At 45.3% G+C, this 24826-nt stretch overlaps 1 protein-coding gene across 2 annotated transcripts in view; it reads right to left on the reverse strand.

The window, feature by feature from the left end:
• SATB2 (SATB homeobox 2) overlaps positions 1-24826 on the reverse strand; it is a 116771-nt gene that overhangs the window by 25741 nt on the left and 66204 nt on the right. For both annotated transcript variants that reach the window (XM_026072456.1, XM_026072457.1), the window contains exons 7-8: positions 14510-14722; positions 9495-9650 (exon numbers count right to left, since the gene is read on the reverse strand). In XM_026072456.1, coding sequence (XP_025928241.1) covers positions 9495-9650; positions 14510-14722 — 369 coding nt within the window. The remainder of the gene's footprint in view (positions 1-9494; positions 9651-14509; positions 14723-24826) is intronic.

Consider the following 24826-nt stretch of genomic DNA (forward strand, 5'->3'; position numbering starts at 1 on the left):
CCTACATGTTAATAACCTGATCATTCCATTTTCTCCTTCGACTGCCGGCTGCAGCACAGCGAAGAGACAAAAACCCAGGCCCATCTGCAGCAGCTGTAGGCACTGAACTGTGAAGCCACTAGGGATTTATAAACTAATCTGTAACACAACACTGCCTTGTTTTTACAAGTGAGAGGCCACATTTGTGCAGACCTGATCTTTTCTTGCAATAAACTAGGAGGGCTGGGGGGGGCGGGGGGGACAAGGATGAAAACAAGATACCTAATCATTTACTTAGGAAAAAAAAATCTATATTATATTTTCAAAGTATTTTGACAGGTATTTGGGTAATCTCTCAGCCCAGTGATGTCTGAATTTTAATTTGGTTTGACCACATCCCTTGCCCTCAGTTCTCTTTTCTTTCCCTCTCCCCAGAAATCCCCCCAAACTTCGTCTCTTTTAGAGAAAAGACAGAAAAAAATCTCCCGGCCCCACAGTGTTTTCTCAGGGGTTTCTCCATACAAAGGAAATAATTTTTGAAATGGAAAATAAACCATCTGTGGAAAAAATAAGCTCCTGTTTCTGCCTGCTTTTCACTGATCTAAGTCTCCAACTGAACTCTTTCAAACATTTCAGGCAGGTACATTTAACGTCTCCCGCGGGATGCTGCAGCCTGAAGACCAATCGTTTCACAGAAAATACACCCAAACCCCGCACCCGCTGGCGCCGGGTTCCCGAGCGGGGCAGGTCCACGAGAAGGTGACCCGCGGCACTCTCCCAAGGGCTGCGGAGCCGCGCGGTGCCCCGGCACCAGCGGAGCTGCCGCAGCTCAGCGGTGCCATCCCCACCTCTGAAACTCGGACTAGCGAGCCCGACGCTGCCTGCTGCATTTTGATTTATCTGTACCGTTATAATCAGCACTCATTACAATCACTTAGAGCAACACTACAGGCCTCATTATGGACTACGCACTCTCTGCCATTAGTCTTTAAGAAGGATAGCGCTCAATTTGCCTGGCAACATGCGAGGTCCTGACCTTGGAGCTATTAGGGAAAAGATTAGACTGCAGTGTGACCATGTGTGCAGACATGAGCAAACCAAATTAATTTCTGGCGAAGGGAGGCACCAGGCAAAGACCCCGTCATCCTGAGGACACCTGAGAACTTCTCGATTCCCCAAAGGAGATAAGCTAATGGCACGTTTAAAGGAGCCTGGTTCTGAAGGTGAAGCACATCCATGGTATTTAGAGAGATATTAATCCAGTTTCCCCACAAAGTATTTGCTTGGCTGATCAGATTAAGGGATCTAGCCTTCAACAGCACACCCCCACCACAGCAGGCCCCAAGAAATCTGTGATACTTCACAGCCTCAGACATATTGCACCATGTGTACCCAGCTGCTACAATAATTAGCTTATGAATGTATCAGCTGGTTCTGTGATTTTTATAAATAATAACTAACCTACAGAGCAGAAAGATTTTCATGAGCCTAATATTAGCAAGAAATTGCAAGGTGCGCCTAACTCTGAATTGTCATTGTGCTAAATGCCCTGTCTTCGCTCACGTTTTATGTCACTGGATCTCCCCCAATGCCATTTATAAATATTTATTTTTGCATCAGCAATGGCAATGTATTTGTGGCAGCTTTCTTCACAACAGCTATCATTCACTCACCCCCACACATACACATACGTACCCACTGTGTGCATGTGTACACTTGTCTGCATCAAATCTGTCCTTTCACTGCTCTCTTCCTATCCTTCCTTTTTATTTATTCAAGAATTCATTCTCTGACCCATCCATTCAAGACCATATCTATCCATCTATGGGGCTGCTTATTAGGTGATGGCTTTGGCTAATACGTGAGAAAACATAGCGCTGCAGCTTAGTCACACATTCTTTATGATTGCAAGTAACTGCCTTCCCCATGTACAGATGAAAAGTCTGCAGTGGATTTTTTTAATTATTTATTTAAATAATCTTAGCACGCCATCCAAGAAAGTTTTGCAGTACCAGGCAAAAAAAAAAAAAAGTGTAAATGTCAAATAAAACAGTGACAGATGACAGTATTCTCTATTGAATAGCACCGTTTCTTCGTGCATGTTCAATGAGAACTCATGAATTATTAATACACAAATCTCCTTTTTCTGTTAAAAATCTCAACTTGGGTTTTTTTGGTTGCAAATTTTTTTATTTTCTTTTATTTATTTCTTTGGGTCTGTGTATGTTACACAGAGCTTTCCAGGAGAATTATTTCGTTTAAGAAATGCTAAAATAAAGAAATTCTTGGAGCTACAGCAATTCACAGTGAATTTTCATCTATAGCTAGATTTATTGGCATGAAGAAGGAAAAGCAAAGAAGGAGATGCTATCCCATCACCTTTTCCCTCGCTCATCCACAACACCTGAGCTCATTTCGCTACAAGTAAACCCAACTTCTGTGAACATATTATAAAAATCTAGCAAATAACACATCCTTCCCAAGATCCATGATACCTCGTGTTTCTGATCCTGCCGCCCTGCGTACCACAAGTCTCACTCCTGAGCACAGATGGCCCTGGGTGACTGCCACAGAGTTAGCAGGAGCGTTTGGGGCACGTCAGTGTCACCACGGGTGGCAGAATCAGGCCCGTAATGCTAGCCTTTACAGCTCTTCAATGGGAATGTCTTCCATTAAAAACAAGAGGATGAAAAACAGCACAATTAAAGGATGCTTTTGGCTCTCCAGTGAGGCACACCCAGTACTTGTGGTTACGAGGAATTCTGCTCAGAACTTCCTTCATTTCACCCCAAAACTTGTATAGGCTTTGAGAACACAGCCTATTTTAGCTCATTAAAGAGAACTGCAGAGAAGTGCTGGCCTCTATTTTTGTTGTTCTCATGAGACAAGATAAACATTTTCTAAGCATTTTATTTGATAAAACAAATAATATCATATTAATGTCCTATTTTTAACCTCTCTCTCTGCCTCCTAATCAAATACATTTCCACATAGCTAAGCAAACAACAACAAAAATCTGCAGGAAGCCAGCCATTCCCATTGTGCTTTTATGCTGTTAAAGAAACAGTGTGCCTACTACACTAAAGCACGAGCCTTGGCACCCCCAGACCCTCTGGAGGGACATGTAGCTGGGGCAGCACTTGCAGAAGTGAAAGGGTCACAGGATGAAGGATAAGGCTCTTTTTAGCTGCTTGACCCTTTCACTTTTGCAAGACTTACCCTAGACCAGGGGAGGCTGCTCTGGCAGCCCAAGTTATTAGACTACAGTAAGGTCAGGTTTTCCAATGCTAGAAGAAGGTAAGTGCAGCATCCTGACCCCCCAAACGGCTTCCTGCAGATGGTGCTCCACCTGTAGTCAACTAAGGACCATATTTCTGATTAAATGATGAGAAAGCGTGTGGGAAGAGTTCAGGCTAAGTTATGTCGGGCCTACAAGCCTGCACTTACACTTTGAGCAGTGTCTCTACTGAAAGCCATCACAGAAAGAGGCAGTTGGATGCCCACGGTAACATGATCACACCAACCTGCCTACTTGCACTGGATTGCAAGACACTTCCAGCATGGGTAAAACCATAATCAAACTGACCTTGTGCTTCCCTGCATTCATACTGAAATTAATAATAATAATAATAATAATAATAGTTAGTTTTCTGTGCTGACATTTCCTAGGGTCTCCAGTGAAAGTATGAGTAGGCAAACGAAGAGTTTTTAGTAAGAGTGATTCAGGAATAAATCTCAAAAATAAATGTAAAAGGCCATTTCCTCACCCACATCATCAGTGCAGAAAATGTCAACATATGTGACAAAAAGCAAAAAAAAGCAGCAATGATCGACGCAAGTCTTGAAAGATTGGGAAAGATGAGAGTGTTGCCCAGGGAAAGCTGTCTGTCTAGGTGGGACCACCAAAGTCCTCTGAACAAACTTTCCCAGCCACTCTCCCCTCCACTCAGTTCGGGACTCTCTGCAGTGCGAAATGAGCCAGATAATATTCAGCTCTTGTTCCTTAGTCGCCAAACTCTCTTCCCATGAATCCAATAAGTGTCTATTAAAATAAATAAAACCCCTAATGATTCAAGATAACCTAATCAAGAAAGCTGAAATGGATAAAAGACTAACTGTAATGGAGAGTTCTGTCATGGCTTCAATGAATCCTTGATGAGGGCCGGGGGAGGGGGACTGAACCTGAGAAGCTTTACATGGAGTGTTTTGTTACGGTTCAAGGTTAATCATTCAAAAGCCTGAATTTTCTGAAATGCTTGGTATTTCTCCGCCTCCGAAAACTTAAGGCAAAATGCAAAGCCCTTTCATTAGAGCCAGTTTCTCACTAGCTTTACAAAACAAGAAACAATACGATAAATGAACGAAGTACATGAGTCCTGACAAGCCTTCAGTTCCTGGGAACACCAAGTTTGCTTACACCTCCTGCCCTTAGACACAAAGATCCTGGGCACTGAACATATTTCCAGCATGTGGAGTTCAAACAAGCAGCGCATGAGGCCGGGGAGGACATGCGGGCTCGGGGTCACAGCAAGCCACCTGCCTTCCCCTCCCAGCTCGGCCAAACACTCCCCAGGCGAAGACCCGGCTCCACAACTCTCCCTGCTGCGCTGAGCTGCTGGGAGAGGCTGATGCATCACTGCAGCCGCTGTCGTGGACGGCGGTCGAGTCATGAGTGTATGCAGAGGTCCGTAAAGGAGTTCATGCCTGAAGGCACTTCTAAGAAATTTTAACTTTAGTCCGGGGGAGAAATGCCCTTCTGTATGTCCAGTATACATAACAAGAAAATGAAAATATCAGTACAGCAGATAGGCGCCAGCTGTAGAGATTCACAAGCACTGTACAGGCCCTCAGATGCTACAGTGATAGAAAACGCACCGTATGCAGATGCTATATATGCTATGCACCTTCAGGGCCAGATGCGTCTTTCTAGCTGCTGTTCATCTTCACTGGAAGCTAATTATTTTAAAGGCACAGAAAATATCTAATATAAATTAAAAGGGGGAGAGAAGACGTCCCACCATGTTAAATAAGTGAGTATCAACTGGAAAGAGAGCGAAGGACAAGAAGGACAGAAGAAGGTGTTTGCAGAGCTCCCCTGCACTGCCAGTGCTCTCGTGGCAGAGCGCCTGCAGGGGGATAAGGGCAGTCAGACTGCGGGTTCCCACTACGGGGCTAACACTCACCCCCTGTGCCGGAGAACAGGGTCCCAAGGGATCCYGGCAATGGGGCAGGGTTTCAATGTGGAAAGGAGAAGTCGCAGCAAAGGTGAGGAATTGCCACACAGCTGCAATGATTTCCACCCACAGTCCAGGGTTTCTCTAAACTCATCACCTGAAGGGCTTTTGTGCTCCCCTCCGGTCCAGTTTATTTTGTATTTGTTTATTTTCAAACAGGGCAAAGATATGAACCGGAAACTGCGCTTTGCAGCTTAATGTTTTCTCAAATGTTGCTCAGTGGGGCCTCTCTTGCTTTACTGTGGTGTAACTGGAACAAATTCCAGTCCCTTGAGGAAGAGTTTCAGTTTAAAGGGTTCATTTTTTGTTTTCACCAAACTGGTCATGTTGGAGGTCAAAGCCATCCATCTGCCTTGGCCTGGGGCAGATCCCCAGCAGCACATGCCCTGCTTCACCATGCTGCCCCGTCCCTGTTAAGGGGAGACTCTTGCCCTGAGAGAACTGTGGGAAGTTTGGTCTCCCATGTCCATGCAGTCGCTGCCTTCCCTCAGACTGTCAACAAGGGCTCCAGTCAGCTATGCCCGCTATTTATTTTGATAGTGACTAACTGTTTATTATGAACAGAATTATATTCCTAAACTCATTTCACATAGACTAAGAAAAACTGTCTGCTGAGCACAGCAGAGCCTCTCCTAGGGCTCTCACTCGCAGAGGTCAGAGGAGTGATGCTGCTGCACAGTGTTATGGCAGCACTGGCACAGGGACACGGAGAAGTGGTGTTCCTAACACCAAACCATATAGCTGTTGCAGGACTCGATTCAGAAGTCAGCTTTCCTGGCAGACAGTTCAGACCTGTGGCAACCCGAGGTAGAAGTCTCTGCCCCCACTGTCCAGCTGTGGAGGCATGCAGGCCACCTGAACCTCTCTGAAATGGCATGCTGGGAAGCCATTTCGTTGTGAGTCAAATTCAACCATGACAGCCTGAAGCGCAGATTGAAGGTCAAACCCCAGTGTTCCCACCACACTCAGAAACACCTCAAGGTGATAAGTTAGGGCCCTGGATTTTGCCATTTAAGGCACAAAGGGCATGACCAAGAGGCATCTCCAAAGAAGCAGCATGGTATCCAGTGGGTACATCACTAACAGCTGGCAACTAAAGTAAGATAAGAACTCCCAGTCTGGAGGCTGAGCTTGGAGGGCGCTGAGGACCCTCAGGTCCTGCTGCCTTCCACAAGACAAACAGATGCACAGCACTTCACAAAAAAGACTAAAAATACCTGGATTTGAGTTGCAAAGGATTAAATAAGCGTTAATGAAAATAAGTGACAAACAAGTCAAAGTGTAAAATTAATGACTTGAGACTTCTATGAAGGTTGATTCCCTTAAAGGAGTCTCACCATACTACCTTGGTACCTTTGTGAGGCCCTGTTCCTCACATTTATCCTGACTTGTGAGCTCTGCAAATTATATCCTCGGTTTCTAACAGCTCCCCTACCTTTTAGTTGCTGAACTGAGAACGTGCCTTGACTTAAGAATAAAGACGGCTACTTGGTAAATTAGAGGTCCATTAACTCCACCAGTAGATGATGCCACTTGCAATAACTGCTCTCAGTGGGTACCACTCTTCCTGTACGAAGGCAGAAGATGAAATGAGGCCTCCATTGGCTCTGGATGCTCTCTTGGGTACATGACACACAGCCCTGTGTATAAAATGTCAAAACAGCCCTGTCGGAGATTCACTGGCTGCTGAAACTGTGAAGATCTCACAGCAATGTGGATTGCTGTTGACAGAACAGCAGCGCCCAACATAACACATGCCTTGTTAGCAAACTGGAAGCCTCTCAGTAGTCTGGGGTGAGGGAATAATAGAGGAAGCCAACGCAACGCAAGCCAGGCCTGTGGAGAACAGCAAGTGAACGAACCTTGGCGCAGAGTCCAAACAAACTCTCAGAGTAGCTCTTTTTCCCCTCTTTCAAACTCTATCTCTTCTACAGATATGGGCAGAGTTTTCAAGAGCACTCCCCGCCATGTAACTCGACTGCTGAGATCAGCAGCATCTTCATGGGAAGTGTCCAGGACCGGCACAACTGGTCTGCACAAAGCACTGTGAAAGCTCCACCACTAGTTTTTAAGCAAACTAGACCTATGGTGCTATGCTGGACATGCCGCCAGGCCATAGGAAGAGGGGTCTCTCTCCTAGACGTGCAGTTGTGCCCATGCTTTTGGCACTCCCTCTGGCCACGGCTCTCATGGGTGTCCCCGGCAAGGAAGGCGTGGGTGTGCGGAGGGGCATCAGGTCAGGGAGGAGGCTGAGAACTGCTGCGGGCCGTGACTACGGCCTCTCTGTCCCTGCCTTCCTGTGCCCCCATAAACCACTTTCATGCTCCAGCAGAGAGCTATGACATCTCAGCATGGTGAATGCTGGGTCATCCCAGGGAGCCAGTATTGCCTTGGCAGGGCTGTGAAACAAAGAAACATCAGCCTCAGAAACGCTTCTTTATTCACTGCTGCTGAGGAACCAAAACCTCTATGTACAGTAACTTTGCTTTAATCAATAACATTTGTGGATCCTGCTCTCAACCTTTTGCATCCAGCTTTCAGAATCTGCCCTGTTCTGTCTTTTTCCATGTGAAAGACTACAGACCATATTTTTGTTTTGGTGCTGGTGTGCAATGCTGCCAGAGAAGCGCACTCTGGCTGGCACAGACTGAAGCTGGTGAGCCACCCAAATTATTGTTGGGTGGTTCAGTCCCTCTCTATTTCAAGAAGCCTCTGGGTATAATGACAGGAAGCTCGCAGCAATTTTAAGCCAAACCTCAGAGAGGCTGGCATTCAGTCTGTGCTAAACACTCCTGATTAAAAGCTGTCCAGTCCAGATTCTGGGTGGAACTTTGATATCTGCATGGAGTAAAGAATAAGGGGCACGTTTGCAAAATCAATTGTGCAGTTTTTATATTTACTGCACGTTTACCACATATGTCATTTATTACACAGTGGAAAACCGTTAAATGCACAGTAGTTGTGCCAAGTGGCATTATGCTTTTAACAGCTTTATTCGTTTAACAGCTCCAGTTCTCATTACATTTTGCCATGTGGTACATGAGATTTTTATGCATTTAACAGTTTAAGAGGGTTCCATGGTATTTTCCTTTTATGTATTTCATACTGTGCCTGAGATTTTGTTGGGGGGTAGAGGGATGGTGAACTGTAGCCCCTGTACTCTGACAAGAGAAAGCAAAAGGCAAAGAAAAATAATGATCAAACGGGGAAGGAAAAATGAATCAGACCTGCACGAGCCAGGACACGAATACCTATAACCAGGACAAGGCTCTCCTATGTGCACTGATAGCCTTTGATGCTTTGTTTATATGCCTTTCAAGTTCTTATTTAACATCCATTTAAATGACTACAATATTGTTTTCCTGTATGAAGGAAAATAAAAATATGCATATGCATCTAGATACTTCTATACCCCTCTCTCTCATTCTCACAAACACATTTGTGCGTGCATATTGATGCCACCTCCTAGCACAACTGAGTAATTTTCATCCAGGATCAGAAACAGCTCTTTTCACACAGAGTAAACAATTCCTTCCAATAGTCTCCAGTCCATTTGCTGCCCTTCCTACAAAAAATTCTGTCTGTCCTTTCCACAAAATCCCTTCTGGTACATTATATTTTTTTAAAGAGTTGGATGAAAATTTTAAATTAATGGATTCTCTGCAAGAATTTCACCCTGGCTTAGGTTTGCCCATATATATTTTTTATACCAAAGGTGAAAACTAATCCAGGAGAACTCACTGCAATGCTCTCTTTTTTTTTTCTTTTTTTTTAAACTGATTGAGCCTGATGTAAATTATTTACACGGCCATACTGTATGCAGCATATACAATGTGCAAAAAAAGAAAAAAAAGGAAACATCTTCCTAACACTGCCTAGGATGCAGTTTCCCATTGCCTTCCCTCAGTTACTCACTTAAGAAAACAATTTCTTTACCTACCATCATTTTGGAAGGTTCCTGTCCCATTAACAGAGGTGTGAGCTATATATCAAAAGTGTGAAAAGACATATGCCCATTTGTACAAAAGGGGGAAAAAACTGGCTGTGAAATGGTCCAATTCCCATCCTATTTTAAACAGGAAAAGGAAACCATTTAAGGAGGCAAAAGCCAAAAACATGACAGGTTCCCCAGAGATGAAGATTACTATTATTGTAGGAACAGATGTATTTTTATTGGTGGGAGGAGGAGATGGGTGTAATTCCAGCCCCAGAGTTTGCTTTAAAAACAAAACGAAAAAAAACAAAAAGCCCCGCAACCACGAAATCCCCTCTACCACTCACCTGACTTTTATTGGCAGCCACTTTGGCAAACAGAGCTTGAGATACCTTGGCCCTTTTCATCTCCTGTTGGATCTCGTCATAAATGGCAGCTGTGATGTTGACGTTGGCGCCGTCTGCCTTAATGGGGAGGTCTGTTGTTGGTGTCGAGGTTTTGGCCTACCAAGAGACCATGAAAATAATAATTAAAAAAGTGCTGCTTTCAGCCCAGCCATCTGTGCAGAAATTATCAAAGGATTTCAGTCAGCTGATGCCAAACTGCATTAGCTACAGAGGGACACTTCCTGTCCATTATTCTAATCAGGTTAATTGTGATTGGAAATAATTGCAGTGCATTCCTATAGGACATGCAAGGCCCTGTCAACTCTCCCCCTCTCCCTCTCCCAGCATGTTTATTGAACAGCTCGAGCCCCGGATAGGTAGCTGGGGCATGCGGCTGCAGGCAGCCGCTGAAGTTTGCTCTGCCAGCTACCTACTATGGCATATGCCCTGGCCTCTGCCTTCTTCTCCCCGTGCTGGAAGTGGCCTGCACCTCCGAGGAAGAGCCAATTCTCCCAGAAAAAATGAGTAAATGGGTAGAGGTCTCTAAATAATAAATTATTACTCAATTTAATGCACTCCCTCAAGTCTCCCTCATCCTTTATTAAAACTATACGTATGTCATTTGAGTATGTATGGTTTCCTAGCCTTATCATCATTATGCTAGCCAGACAGTCACCTAATTTCACCTAGGAAATCAGTGGAAATGAAAAAAAAAAATCATTTCATAAAGCTGGGCTTTGGCATGCCTTTGATGTGCTGCCCTCATTCTCCTAAACTCATATTGAGATTTTGTGTATTCCGCTGCACTCCTTTTAATTGAATGATTTCCCATCAGCTTCTGTGACAAATGAAGGACAATAACGGCCGTTGCCAGTGCTTTCCCCAGGCTGGACTACCCCTGTAAGGCTTGTATCCATACAATTCAGCAGGCTGCTGCAAGATTTTTACTTTAAAGCCCCTCAGGCAGGGCCGCTCTCCGGATTCACTGCCAGGCGGCAGGGTGCAGGCCGCGGGCCCTTCCACCGGCCTTGGGCGGGCAGCACCTCACTAATCCCCCTCCCCAGCGCCTTTAGGGGAAATATATAGGTTACAGATACAAAATGCCTGTTTTCTCTTAAGGCATAAAGATCGTAAGGAACAAAACACCCTAAGTGGCAAAGCTCACACGTCCAGATAGATCCAAATCTCCCATAAACCCTGGTGACGTTCAGATATTTGGCCCAATTATAAACCTTTTCAGTTGGCCCCTGTTTTTGTACCAGAGTTTAAGGCTGATATAGTACATCTAAGGTCAATTTTTAACTGGGCAGACGTGCCCAAATGCCTCTTTGGTAATGGGAAGGTTAACTAGGCAAAACCAAACCCTCTGAACTTCCCCTTTTCTTTTGCTATCCTACCAAATCTTCCTGTCTGTAACATCCCTGTTGTACCAAAGCCCACGTTAATAATCGAGCCAAAATCCAGTCAGTACACCAATCTAGACTAATCGTTGTGCCTCTGGCTTCCAGACAAAGCTTGAAGAGCCATGTGTCTTCTCTCCTTTCTGAAGCCCTGTCTAGATGGCACCTGCCCAGACTGGCCGCACACAACCCACGTAGCCGTACGGCAGTGGTGCCAAAGCCGAGCTAGGACGCCCCAGCCCTCAGCAGCAGCCGCCACCGCCCCGGCTGCAAGCCACTGCTGGCTCGATCCCTGCCAGCTCCCAGGCAGCACGGCTGTCACTGCAGGAGCCACCTCCAAAGGGCCTAAGATCCTTCTGCTCTGCTGAGGACAGTGGCCCGCGTTCATGCAGGGAGCGGGGCAGACCAGAGCCTCCTGGGCCACTCGGCAGCCCAGGGGCCAGACTCACCACCGACCACCGCGCCTGAGCGCGCGAGCGAGTACGGCCTGATGGAGGGACTGACAGAGCCGCTGGGCTCCCAGATTCAGTCTACACAGACAAGGAGAGTTAGGGGAACTGGGGGCAGGCTGAAGAAAACAGCATGGAGATCCTGGGAAGGAAGCGGACYGTGCAAGCCCGTCACGGTCCATGGAGAACGGAGCTTACCTCTCCCAAGGCACCACAGTGCTTGAAAGGGGATGACGAAGCCCTCCCGCCCGACGGAGCCTGTGGCTGGGGCAGCCGGTGGGACCCCATCGGCCTCAGGGCCCAAGGGCAGGGGCTGGATTCAGAGAGGAGCAAGATCAGCACAGGAAAGGAAGTTTTCAACTGCAGCTGTCCTGCGTGGGTCTCCTGCCCTGTCAGCTCCATAACCGAAAGTCAGAAACGAGCCAGCACTGGACACCCTGAAAGCTGGGCCGTTTTTTATTTAATTACCAAAATAAATAGGCAGAGCAAGTATCAAACGGAAGTATCACAGGCACCAAAATAAAGTATTTAATACTAGGTGCCTAGATTTAAAACAAGTCTTGATAGTAACAAGAATTGAAATGTCTTATTGCAAATTGTAAAAAAATAAATAAATAAAAAATAATAAAGGTAGTGTTTGTAATCCTAGTGCAAGAGCTCTGAAATCCCACAAGTTGCTGCTGGTTTTCCACAGAGGGGAGAGAACGGGCTACATGTACGCAATAACCTTTAAAAGCTCAGAATTTTTTCCCCAAAGCACTCAAATCCTTTTGCTAGATTAATCTGCCACTCTCATCTTCATGTAGGTCCTGAACCATGTCTGACTGTACTTAGGAAATACCCCACAAGGGGGTTTCAGGCCTGGTTGAGTTATAGAGACAAGGGTTCCTCCTCCTGCCTACCTTCGCGGCTGCCCCAGCACCAGCATTTACAGTGGTATATGCCAATACTCTCTCATTTTACCCAGTGCACTAAAAAATCATTCCCGGAAGTATTGCCTCAAGAGATTGGTATCTATGGAAACCATGTTTCAAAATGCCATTAAATCAACTTCTCCAGCACTGTAACATAATTCTTGAAAGGACAGTACAGTTCCTCCTTTCAGTTACCGCTGCTACCTCCAAAGCACCTCGCTCCCTGCTGTTTAACCTCTCTGCTCCGGGAGGCAATGCTCCTGGGAATCACTGCACTAACATGAAGACGGTATTTGTCTTATCGCAACTAATACCAGGCATATGGGGAAGCAAAGTAGCTGTGCCGCCTGCCTCCGAGCTGGGAAGCAGCCTCATTTGCAGAGGTGTCCAAGTTGTCAAAACAGCACCTGTGCTGACTGGTGCTGGCCCTCCGAGGACCGGGGGATGTTATCCGGTGGGCGCAAGGCGAGCACCAGGTACACAAAGATTTGTGCGAAGCTTTTGCTCGCTAAAAATCTCCCGATATTCTACTGGATTCCTCAAGCCAAAATAAGGCAAAAAGGGCTTGCTTTACACTTTTAGAGTACGGTTTTCTAGTAGTACTTAGCTCTTTAAAAGGAAGGCAAAATTTCCATTTTTTTAAAGCTGCAGGCTAGGATATGGGAAAAATGTCTTATTTGAACAGAGGAAAGAGATGGAGCAACAGATCAGACTCTTACTCTCACTGCACTGCATCTAACTACTCCATTTCCTTCTGTTACTTGATTCTAGTTGTGAAATCTATCATGCTAAATATCAGTATGAATAAGATAATCCTTTCATGAATTAATATAAATGCAGAAAATATGGCTACACTACTCAAAATAGTTCTTTTTATAAAATTTATATTTCCATGGAAAGGTAACTAAAAAAGATAAGAGCTACACAACAATGAGTTTCATATGTAATAATAACTCAGTGTCAATTTTGGGTTGGCAAGAAACACTAGAAAACAGCCTTCAGTGAAAACAATTTTTTACATCATGTATAGTCGTGAAGCATACACAAATGCCAGCATTAAACTAAGCAAGCTCAATAGTTTCTACAAAACCAACACACCTTCCTTAAGGATAATCACTTTGCATTTAAAACTATCCCCCCCAAGACGCTTATTTATTTTTAGCAGCTGTGGCTACAGAATTCAATATGAAAAGTGCTCAGTACTATTATAAGCACAGCTAACACATGCACAGCCCAAGCTAGCGCTCAGAGGCTTTGTAGGCTACAAGACTGTGAAGGCACCAAAGCAGGAGAGTTATACAGGCCCACTTACTGAGGAAGCTCAGTACCAAGCAAAGTGCTAGAACTGAGCTCTCGGGTCTGGGCAGTTAGAAATTTCAAACTCGAGTTAGGGAAATGTCATGACAAGAGTTGACCATAACCTCTGTGCAAGCACCCTCTCTCTTTTTTCAGAGTACACATCTGGGACTGCATTCAGCCTGGTAAAAGGGGGAACACACCATAACAGCGTAGTGTGTGGATGTTCTCTCTTAGTGCAAAGGAACAACCTATCCAGGGACGTGGGTGGCAACAGCATGTTAATAAACACATGCAGTTAAGTCAATGAGATGACAGCTGGTTTGGAACTGTAAACCATCATCTTCCTTCTCAACACCCTGCCCATCTCTACTTTCTGTACTTCAAATAATTACCAATGTAAACCTTTAAATCAAGGACTGTGATTTCCTAGGCACAAAACAGAGCACCCTGATTTCTAATTCACTTTGGACTCCTGTTCACCACATGCTTTTTACTGCAACATATGTGAACACCTTCATCTGCCCAGAAATTTTCTCGGTGTTTTACGGAATGTAATGGACACAGACTGCTTGAGACAAAAAGTTATGTAAATGGTCTTTCCATGATACATCTGGTAACAGCCATATAACAGGCATATATCACCAGCCTGCGTGTGCAGCCCACGTGCATTCTTTCACGTACTGTCACAAGCATTCTTTTCTGCATTTATGGTATTGGTCAAAGCTAGAGTCGTCACGATGTCTTGTTGAAATTCCCCAAACACCTCTTAACAGCCACTCCAAAATCTTACAGAAGAATTTCCACAACACATCCAGGCAAGAAGAGCAGCAGAGAGGGAAGTGCCGAGAAGAACCCTTTACCCACACTAATCCACAGGATGTCATGACAACAGGTAAAGAGGGATTGCATCTTACCTGGGGGGTTCTGGAGGAGCTCGGGCTGCTGGCTGCTGAAGACACCATGCTCACRTTGGGGTTCATACTTCTCTCTCTCTCGTCCTGATATATACGATCCCGCTCTGAGTCAGGCAGGTTGAGGAAATTCTGCATTGCCCTTAAGTTTACCAGGAGGGATTGCGAAGCTGTCCTAGGGTCTTCTTCCTTACGCAGGATCTCCGACAGCAAGCCCTGGTTCAAAAAATTAAAAAAAAAAAAAAGTCATGTGTTGTTGGTTTTTTTTCATTTGTTTGSTGTAACCAGCTGGGTTGCAATACTGAGAACTGACATCAGAATCTCATGGGCTTTCCCAGAGGGTATATTTTGTAAGAAAGTGTTTGTCTTCTGGGGGCTGGGGTCTATTTTGGGACTGTCCTATTCTGGCACTGTAATAACCATCTGAGCATGGCGACACTGGATATGAAGGTAGGTGCACTGGGGAGAAGAAACTGCAGTTACCACCAGGTGTTTGCTGCAAATATTTTAGGAGCTGTTAGATCTCCCTCTCTCTCTCGCTCTCTCTTTACTTGAAGCTGGGAACACTTGGCAGTCCTGTTCTTCTTCGACAAATCTGCCAAGGTTGGTAAATTTAGTTTCGACATTTAAACAGCGCAAGAGGTTTATAAAGAAAGAACGTTTCACTATGTTTTGATGTTACAGTCCGTTCATTTTGGTTTGGACAGTCATTTCTGAGAGGAGAAAACTGCAGCAAATCATAAAGCCTTAGAATCTACTTTTAGGGATTTAACCCATTCATGTCTCATTAAAAATACCACAGGTCTCACACTGTGACAACAAATGAACACTATGCTCATCCAGTTTTTAGAAAAGCCATTATGCCAGGAGGCAACCAGCACAGCCAAGGGCACTTCCAAAACACCAGTGAAAATGGTATTGAGAGGCTTACATCAAACGATGGGATTAAACTCGTGCGTAAGTGTAAGCACGTGACGGTTCCACAGTGGCACAGCAGTCAAAGGCACCTTGTAAAACCAGGATCAGGGCCCGCAGCGATCACGAGAGTACAGCGCATTCACCAGCTGCTCTGAGGAACCACCCTGCATCTGCCCCTTTACAAACGCGCATGTTGCTCCACAAGGTGGTAACGGGAGCTTCCTGAACAACGTACGTTTAAATGTACTGGTGTACAAAGAAGCAGAGAGGGATCATTTCGGCCCACCCAGACCATATGCAACACACCGCAGGGCACGGCAGCCGGAGGGTCGGTGCTTTAAAAGGCTGCTCTGCCTGTGTATTGCCCAGAGCAGTCAGGTCCCTCGGTGTTTCTGCCTGCCACGCCGCAGTGCACGTTCTCCGCCACGAACGCTGCGCAGAGTGGCAGCCGGCTCGGCGGCTCCTGGGCCCGGGAAGCTTGCCCGAACGCACCGTGAGCGGAGCGCCAGCGCTCGGCCTGCCGGGGCAAGGGACCCTGCCGTGGCCCACGCGCCATTCGGTGCCAGCTCGTGACATGAACATTTTGCACAGTTACTTTACAGTCACGACCAAGGCAAGCTGCGTTACAACTACAGTCAAGCCTTACTCCTTACTTGTAAGAAAATATTACTTAGAAAACAACCACATAGTCAAAACCCTTAAATATTTAGTCTTAGCTTATTTCTTCCATATCAGAGAGTCTCCCAACAAGCCTTACTAAAACATTGGCGGGACAGTTGACCAATGACCAAATGCAAACATTTTTAGTATTTATTGATCTTATTTACCAAACAGCCTAACAAAAACAACAGACTGGCAAACAACATATCTGTATCTGACTTCATCTGCTATCTGCTACTAAACACATACATTAAAACACATACATGAGAGCTCTACGTTGGCAGTGTTTATGCCGTAAGCGCTCAAAAGAAGCTCCATAGACAACTGGTGGCCCCTGAAGGCAGGTAGCGTACAGCTCCTTGTTCTCAGCCTGTAATCCACAGGACCAAGCTAAGAGACTCCCAATTATATGTTTGTGTGATTGTCAGTGGTTACCAGAAGGCCTGGAAGCGGGGCGGAGCTGCAGGGGGGCGCGCGAGCAGCAGCGGGAGGGAAGAGCTCTGGGAGAAGAGGAGGCCAGTGAAACAGGCCCACGCGGTGAAAGGTCTGAAGGGCGCCCGAGCCTGGACAGCCCCGTGCTTCCTGCTGCCTCTTTCTGCATGAAGGCAGAAGCACATGCTTGTACCTGGCTTATTCCTCGGTTTACCACACCGCAGAGAAGCTGGGGACATTTTGGAAAGCTTTCCAGAGTTTGCCAGACTCACAGGCTGAGGGACGTTAACTAAAGAAGGACAGCACAGAAGCCTGAACCCATCGCTTGTACTTCAACCTTTCCAAGATCGATACAGCATATCCCTATTATAATCTTCTCTTGAAGTCAATGGAATATTCTCCAAAGGCAATAAAAAATGAAGTATCAGTTCCACAGATTCTCCAAATTCTTAATTTTCTGGTTCTTTTAAGGGATTTTTTAAAGAAAAATATGACTTCCAAAACAAATCATGGGTTTGCATTGACAAAAAGGAACCTGAAGGCTACTGGAGYTGACTCTAAGACAGCTTTTTCTCCCCCCATCTCAACTTGGCTAAATTTATGGTCTAATTTCCAAAATGGAGAGCAGAAATATATGTGAAAGCACGCCAGCAATTACTTTTCAGTGCGGTCACTGACTCCGTATGTAAACGGGGGGCTCCCAGGTACAAGCAGCTTGGCCGTGGCACGAAGGGGTACAATCCCACGGCCCAGCCCGAGATATCCAACCCCTGTGCTCGAAGGCACTGATTAATGAACAGGAATGGCTTGTGGTGGGATAGAAACAGCGGTTTTGGACCCGAGCGGTCTGCCCCTTCCTCCTCTGCGGGTCTCAGCTCCGCAGCAGGGACGCAGCGGCATTTCCCCTCGCGGCTGCACCGCCGCGCTGCACAACGCGGCGCGTTACGGTAAGCCACGCCGGTTCAGCGGGCTGGGCTATGAGCAGCAGCAACGGGACAACAGCTTCACAAGCAGCCGAGGGAGCCTGCAACAGGAAAAAGCGACTCGACACGGCCACACCGGTACCCCCGCGGGGCAGCGGGGGCCCTCAGGCAGCAGGTCAGCCCCACAGACCTCCTGCTCCAGCCAGGGATAAGCAAGCCGAAAGCCTGCTGCAGAGAGCGGTATGCTGCGGCTCCTGCACAAGACCGAGCACCCCGGCAGCCTAAGAGCCGTGTAAACAGCAGGACAGATAACGAGAAAACTGACTCAGAGGGAAAAATCTCGTGTCCTCCTGCAACCAACAGCACTGGTAAACAGCAGTGGCAAGATAGCCGAGTGACAGGATAGCACAATAAAATAAAGGATCTGGAGAGCAGTAACATTTACAATAATATAATTCTGAGCTACTGAAGTATACACAAACTAACCAGTGAGCAACATTATAAAAAATAAAGTGATATTAAATAATCTGTTCAGCCTTTTTGTCACCTGCAACAAATTAGGCTTTCAATATGCAAAACATCTTCCTTCCAGAAAAACAAATGATCATGATTTCATTTAATTGTAATTTAATGAGGCATAATTTATTTTTTAAAGTGATATACACCAGGTGTGTAGCGAGGAAACTGGCCCAGCCAGACAATCCCTACTGTTTCTATTTTTGAGAAAACCCTAAAGCCAGCCAAGGACTGTTTTCATTTCTGCAAATTATGTTTCTGCTGGAGGGGGTGAGGGAAGAAAACCCACAGCATTCATACATTTGTTATAAAATTCCATTGGCTAAATTAGCTCATTCCAACTTACATACATCTCACATATTTAAAAAAAAATTGGCAGTTTGCAGAGTAACTAACTCTGCAAACCTAAAAGAAGATCCTCAGGGASTAGAGAGTCTCAAACTGATTTTAAATGACCAAACAGATCATCTGTACTGAACACATTTTAGGATAAGTAGCTTGATAATATTTTTGTTTCTTTTTCCACTCTTGTGCATCATTTTTAAGCCAGTTACTGAAGAGGCAGCTGATGAAAAGTTTAATGGTAACGTGGGCCCTGCTGACAAGCTAGGTGTGCACAGCCAGGAGCCGAGGGCTCTGCTCAGGCAGTTCAGTTTACACTTGGAACTTGCTCCATTTCTTGAATTACACACTGCATCCATAATAGACTTAAAAAATAATAATAATAATAATAACCAGCGGTGGAGAAAGGAGCACATGTTCAATCAAAATAAAAAAGTCTTTGGAGGCTATTTAAAGTAGGAGGAATTTTGACAGCGTTTTTTTCAAGCTAGCTGTAATCTAGTCCTTCAAAAACAAGCCAGCAAACAAAGCCACTGTCTTGGGGGTTTGCTTTGCACTTGTTCTGTGAACCCCGTTTGTGAACTCACTTCTTTATTACCTACAGGATTTCCAGGACAAACAAACCAAACCTCAAGGGCAAGGAACCTTTTAAAGCAACTTCTGAAAGATGATACACTACAATGTAGAGCAAATGTCACTCAGACTGGCACCTAAATCCAAAGGACCTACTAACTAAGCCTTGAGGCCAGCACAAAGGCTTGACCCAAAGCCCACAGAAGGCAAGCGAAGCCTTTCTGTCTTCTTCCCAAAGGGTTTTGGATCAGGCTTGTAAGGGAGATCTTAGGGGGCAGCAGACCGCGCCAGTGACTGAAAGAAGGACAGTTTTGCAACCAAAGCGTTTCAAAAGCAATCTGGATTGAGGTGAGGAGGTCATGCTGGAGTGCAGCCCAGACTCTGATGTACTGGGGACAGAGGACGATGAGGGACATCAGGCAGCAGGAGACCTCTTGTGAGCACTGACCAGGACCTCACATGCTTCCAAGTTCAGTGATCGAGATCAGAGCTGAGCTCCTCCGGTACAGACCAGAGCAATGCCTCTACGGGAACAGGCAGAACCTTCTAAGGTTAAAAAGGTTCAAAGCAGGCTTTTGGACAATCAAAACACTGGCCGAAGCAAAAACTTGAATAAACCCAACTAATTTGCTAAACCTCAGTTTTTATGTTCTATACAAGGAGGTTACATATATATGAAGAACTAAAAGAGTATAAATACTTTTTTCATACTTTCATACTTTCGGTTTATTTGTGCCTCTCCATAATTCAGCTGTTGCCAAAAGCAACAGAGAAAATGCTGAAATACTAGAAAAATATTGCTCCTGTAGTACTTAAAGCCCAAATAGAAGTACTCATAATTCACAGTCTCAAGAGACAAACTGTTCTGCTTCCCATCAGGTATAGATGAGAGTCAGATCAGAATCAGGAAATGTGGGTATTTATTCAGATTCAAAATCTCAAAGACCAGTGATGTAAACCTATCCCTCCTCAGCATCCCCATCCAGCATGGAGGGCCTATTTCCAGCACAGGAAGGTAGCAGGTAGGGAACCACTGGTTAGCTGCTCATTCGTAATGAACTACACTGAAATCTTACCTTCAGCATACAACAGCAAACTTGATTTTGTCAGGCCAAAATAATTGCTTTAATTTAAAATTGACTGTTCCTTGCAACCCAAAAGGTCAGCCAGTGAAGCTTTGCAGCAGAAGCACTAACTTCCAGCTCTTCAAGGAAATAAAGCAATTCTACCTGCTGTATTTTTTCTCATGCCAAGGCAGGCCTTCACCTGACATCTGTACTCCTCCCTACATTTAATCTGGGTCCCAATTTTAACATCCTCAATATTGTCTTCTGGCCTGAACAAGATGCATTCAATAACTTTAAAAAGACTTCTCTTTGCCCCTATATATACAGCACTCAGCAAGAATCCATATACGAGATACTTGCAAGATTCTTAGGACTCAAGCTCATTTTCAGATGTTCATTGCTTTCCTTTCCTTGCATCTCTTCCTAATTCTAGCTAGAATATGAAGCAGAAGTGTTGGAAATCTCTTAGCAATGCCTATCTTGGCAATGTATCCGGTTCAATTTTGCTGAGCAAAATTGGTTTAGATAATCAGTGGAAATTTTTGTGTGGATAGCCAAACCAAGCACCTTAACATTCATCCAGTCACAGTTTCCATTATGCAGAACTGTGTTTTCATCCTGCTCCCCGAACAACTCTTTCTGTCTCAACGGGCAAAACTTCTGATGCCACGTTGCTGTCAGTTCATATGAACTTCAGAACCCAGAGGACTTAAACTGGTTTCACATCAGTGTAAATGGGAGACCAGTTGTTTCCTAGTTCCTTTCAGAGCAGCTGAACATATCAGTCTCTCACTCAAATTAAAAACTCCTGATCCCTAGATTCACTGCCTACAGCTGGAGTATGAGCTTCGTTCTTAAACTCATTTAACTAATGCTAAAATACATACATCTCAGGAGAGAGCTGCTTAGGCATGAAGCATTTAGAGGCTGATTTGAATAAAACTTATACAGGGTGCAACAATGACAATTTGATTTTTATTATTAAAAATGAAGTGCTTAAATCCTCAAAGAAAATGCCTTTATCACATTAGTTTAATAAAGCCTCTTTTTTATTATGGTATCTCTTCTTATTAAGGAAGACAGGATGTGTATGTGGAGCAGAATGTGGATGCATGGGGAAAAGGAGGCACAGAAAGACCGACCACCTGCAACCACCAAGTGCCACCATTCATCTGACATGCATGTCAAACCTTTACACTGAAATATGCCAGGAAACGAGCAAGACGCACAGCTCGTGCCCGCTCTGTGTATCTGTGCATCCRTGTGCACGGCTCAGCTCCCCTGTGCATCAGCTGAGCAGGCAGCAGCCGCCTCCTACAAACACACATTCTGAATGCCTGACTCACATGCTACTTAAGATCTTTTCATTCAGCCTATTGAATACAATTAAGTTAATTGAAACTGAAATTTTGGGCAGTGCAAAACCCACTGTTGGAACAAATATCCCATGTACCAAAAATCTGCAATTTATTAAATTAAGCACTTCCCTTACAGACTGCCTTCTTTCCTGTGAGTACAACAGAACGCTGCTTGTGCCACATTACACACAAGAATAAAACAAGCAGGCAGCATGAAAGGGTTTCATGCAATAAGAGAGAGTTTTCTATGGGGAAAAAAAAAACAACAAAAAATCCCCCCAAAAAACAAAACCAGAACCCTTGCTAATTGAAAGTCTGTGCACAATGGTGCAGACACCATAGCGATGAATGCAGTATGAATGTCTCACTAGACACTAGGCAGAGGATTAAAGCCGCTTGCCTTCCTCTCACTTAAGGCACAGGGGAAATTATTCGCAAAAGGAATTCTGTCCAGGATTTGTCTCACAAGCAGGTAAAAGTATAAGAGTTATCTACACAAAACATGTTTATAATCTGAAAAGGCCTGTTAATGGATCCAGTTCTGCACCCACTTCAGTTTGGGGGAATTTTGCCAAAGAAAGCAGAGAGAAAGCAAATGAAGTGTCACCACCCACTGCACTCCTTGCCTTCCCCCAAAGCCGTTCCTTGGAGCTTCCTTGCCGACCACGCTCCTTCTGCCCTCTCAGGGCCCCAGACCCCGCATAACTGACCCTCGACACCATGGAGAGCTCGGGAAGCGTCAGCCCCCCGTTCCTAGATGTGGGAGCCTGGACCAGCCCAGAGTCATGCCAGAAGCCAAGGCACCATCCAGAAACGATTCTATGTACCCCTGCGCCTCAACCCACTCCTGTCATCCTTCCCCCAGGGCACGGCAGCATCCCTCAAACAAGGCAGACCAGCCTGTTTTATTTCCTTCACAAACTGCACTACATCCGAGGCTGGTGAAGCAGGATTTCATCCTCCCTGGGCTGTAACTTCCTTTTTCCCCAAAAGCCACAGTTAGGCAGCAGCCAAGCAGGCAGGAGCCCAGCTGGGTAAGCACTGCCTTCATATCCACGTGCTGGAAAGCCAGTTCTCCTCACTCAGTGCTACAGAGCTTCTAAAAGGGGGAGGGAGGAGTTTTCTTCGGGAAGAGACAGTTATAAAGCAGCCTGAACATGCCTGGTTTTTTTCCCCCAGCTCTCTTTGTATCTGGCACCACAACTGTTTCATTCAAAAAGCCTCAGGTTCAYGGATATTTCCAGTTTCTGAGGCTGTTCAGTAAAACAAGCACTGGCCACTCGCCCAAACATTTTACTAGTTTTGGCTACTATGTCAAAACATTGGCAAAAAAAAAGGTGCTTTAAAAAAAAAAGATATAAACAGAAAACATTCATTCAGTCTATAGACTTTTCAGTCCACTCTGGGCACTCCCAAGGGGGAGAAAGGCAGTGACTGCTCTGGTGATTCGGACTACCTGGACTCCTATGAACAGCCTGGCCAACCTTCCTGACCGCACCTCTGTTTCCTCTGTAGCAAAGAGCAGCAAAGGGAGAGTAAGTTCAATTTGGTTACGCAAAACAGGATTCAAATGACCTGCTTTACAGCTAGGGATTCTGAAGATTATGGATCACTTCAGCAGCTCCAGATTTGCTAGAAAACTTTCCAGAGAAGGGCAAGGTAAATCCAAGAGATCATGTTCAAGCATTTCCTTTAAAATAGTCCTTTCTTACTGCTGTTACCATCCTACCTGCCTGTTTCTCAACACATTACAACCTGTGATACAGCAAGCTTTGGTTACTATACCCTTTTGGTTGCAACCTGCATGCTGTAGTCGGAAACATTATAGTGCAAGATGGAGAAGGTACAAGCACTCTCTGCCATGAGGATGGCCAAAACTCATGTGTGCATCCTCCTCCAGGAGGAAATCCATAGTCTTAGGACCGGCTTAGGCCAGCAGCCCTCTTGTCATGCCTCCCATTTTGCAATAGCTCTGCCGGCCAACCCAAAGAGAGCTCATGCTTTTGAAGAGTCTACTGGTCATCTCCCCTGCACCTATGTTCTAGTTGGTCCACACCTGGAAGTTATTCCTGATTCCAGCCACTCAGTCCAGTGCTCTATTTGAACCATCATTTCTGATAAGTGAAGAAACAGTGGATTTACAGTATGAATTAGACTTTTCCTTGCTTATCTCCCAGGATTTGAATGGCTTTATATAGCCAAAAAGTGCTGAAGTCTTAGAGAAAGCAAAGCTTACACAAACACCTGTTCTAATAACTTTTCCTTACAGCTTGGCTGCATGTAGCATGCTTTATGAAGAAGCTCTTCATTTTAAAGCAAAGATAACAGGTATGACCATGTAACTCTCCAGTCTTTGACAGGCCTCATGCAATTCTCTGCCTTCCATTCAAAGGGTCTCTACCTTTCATTCAAACCCAGGCACACTTTTGCATGCAGTTTTTAAGACACAAAGCCAGACGAGGATGCCTAGCTTTCCAGGAGCGAGCTGTTAGTTCACAGCAACYGTCCCAACAAAGGGAACAAACTGTCTGCAAACAAAATACATCAGGGAGCCCACAAATTTCCAATTTATGGGTTGCAGGCCAGCAGAGCCACAAAAGGGAACCAAGGCCGAGAATCTCAGCCATGAAGAACTGGAGCACACAGAAACTATGCAACTACAAGAGTGAGGAACTGAACCTCTTGCCACAGCAACATTGCTGAATGCCTTAGTCAGAGCAAGCTTTCCCCACTGCCTGGATCCACCCTTCATCTTTGCCTATCCGAGCCAGTGGGCCACCAGGTTACCTTGGCGGGAGGGCAACGGTGGCCAGCTAAGCGTAGGGCTGGGCATATAGACATCCCTTGTGTTCTGTCTCTCTGCCGGCATCCTAACACTTCCTAGCACGGCTACCGGAACACAGTGGAATGGCCCCACTTCCAGTCCTCTGGCTACAGTGCTCTGATAAAAGTGTCACAACCTTACTGACAAATTTTAATAGCAACTCAGTGAAGTCCTCAAAAGAGGACCACAGCTGCAGTTAAAAACTGCAGCACTGCCAGCATCCACAAGAGAAAGGGAGGTTACAGCAAGCCCCAGAGGTGCCTTTCCAATGGGCAAACTCCATTCTCCCCACTGCTGTAACACAGGCTTAGACAAATATGATGGGGTGATCAACTATATTAAGTATTTTGAAGGTTATACAGGAATCTCTTACTTGTTGGAAACGGCATCAATAACTATATTCTCTCCATGGGTCTAAAAACTCTCTTCTAGCTGTCCTGTTTGCTGAATAACAAGCATTTGGATTCTGCAGCAAGGAGAATTAAAACTGTGATTCTGATTCTCATAAAATAAAAAGGAGGCACAGAGGTTAGCCCAAGGCCTTTACTAAAAATCAGTCTCAAATACACTTTGAGGGTTTTTGAAACCCACAGAATCACAGAATCGCTGAGGTTGGAAGGGACCTCTGGAGATCATCTAGTCCAACCCCCCTGCTCAAGCAGGGGCACCTAGAGCACATTGCACAGGATTGCATCCAGGCGCGTTTT

The sequence above is a fragment of the Apteryx rowi genome, unplaced genomic scaffold, assembly GCF_003343035.1.
Source record: "Apteryx rowi isolate R43461 unplaced genomic scaffold, aptRow1 scaffold_342, whole genome shotgun sequence".
NCBI classification, from domain to species: domain Eukaryota; kingdom Metazoa; phylum Chordata; class Aves; order Apterygiformes; family Apterygidae; genus Apteryx; species Apteryx rowi.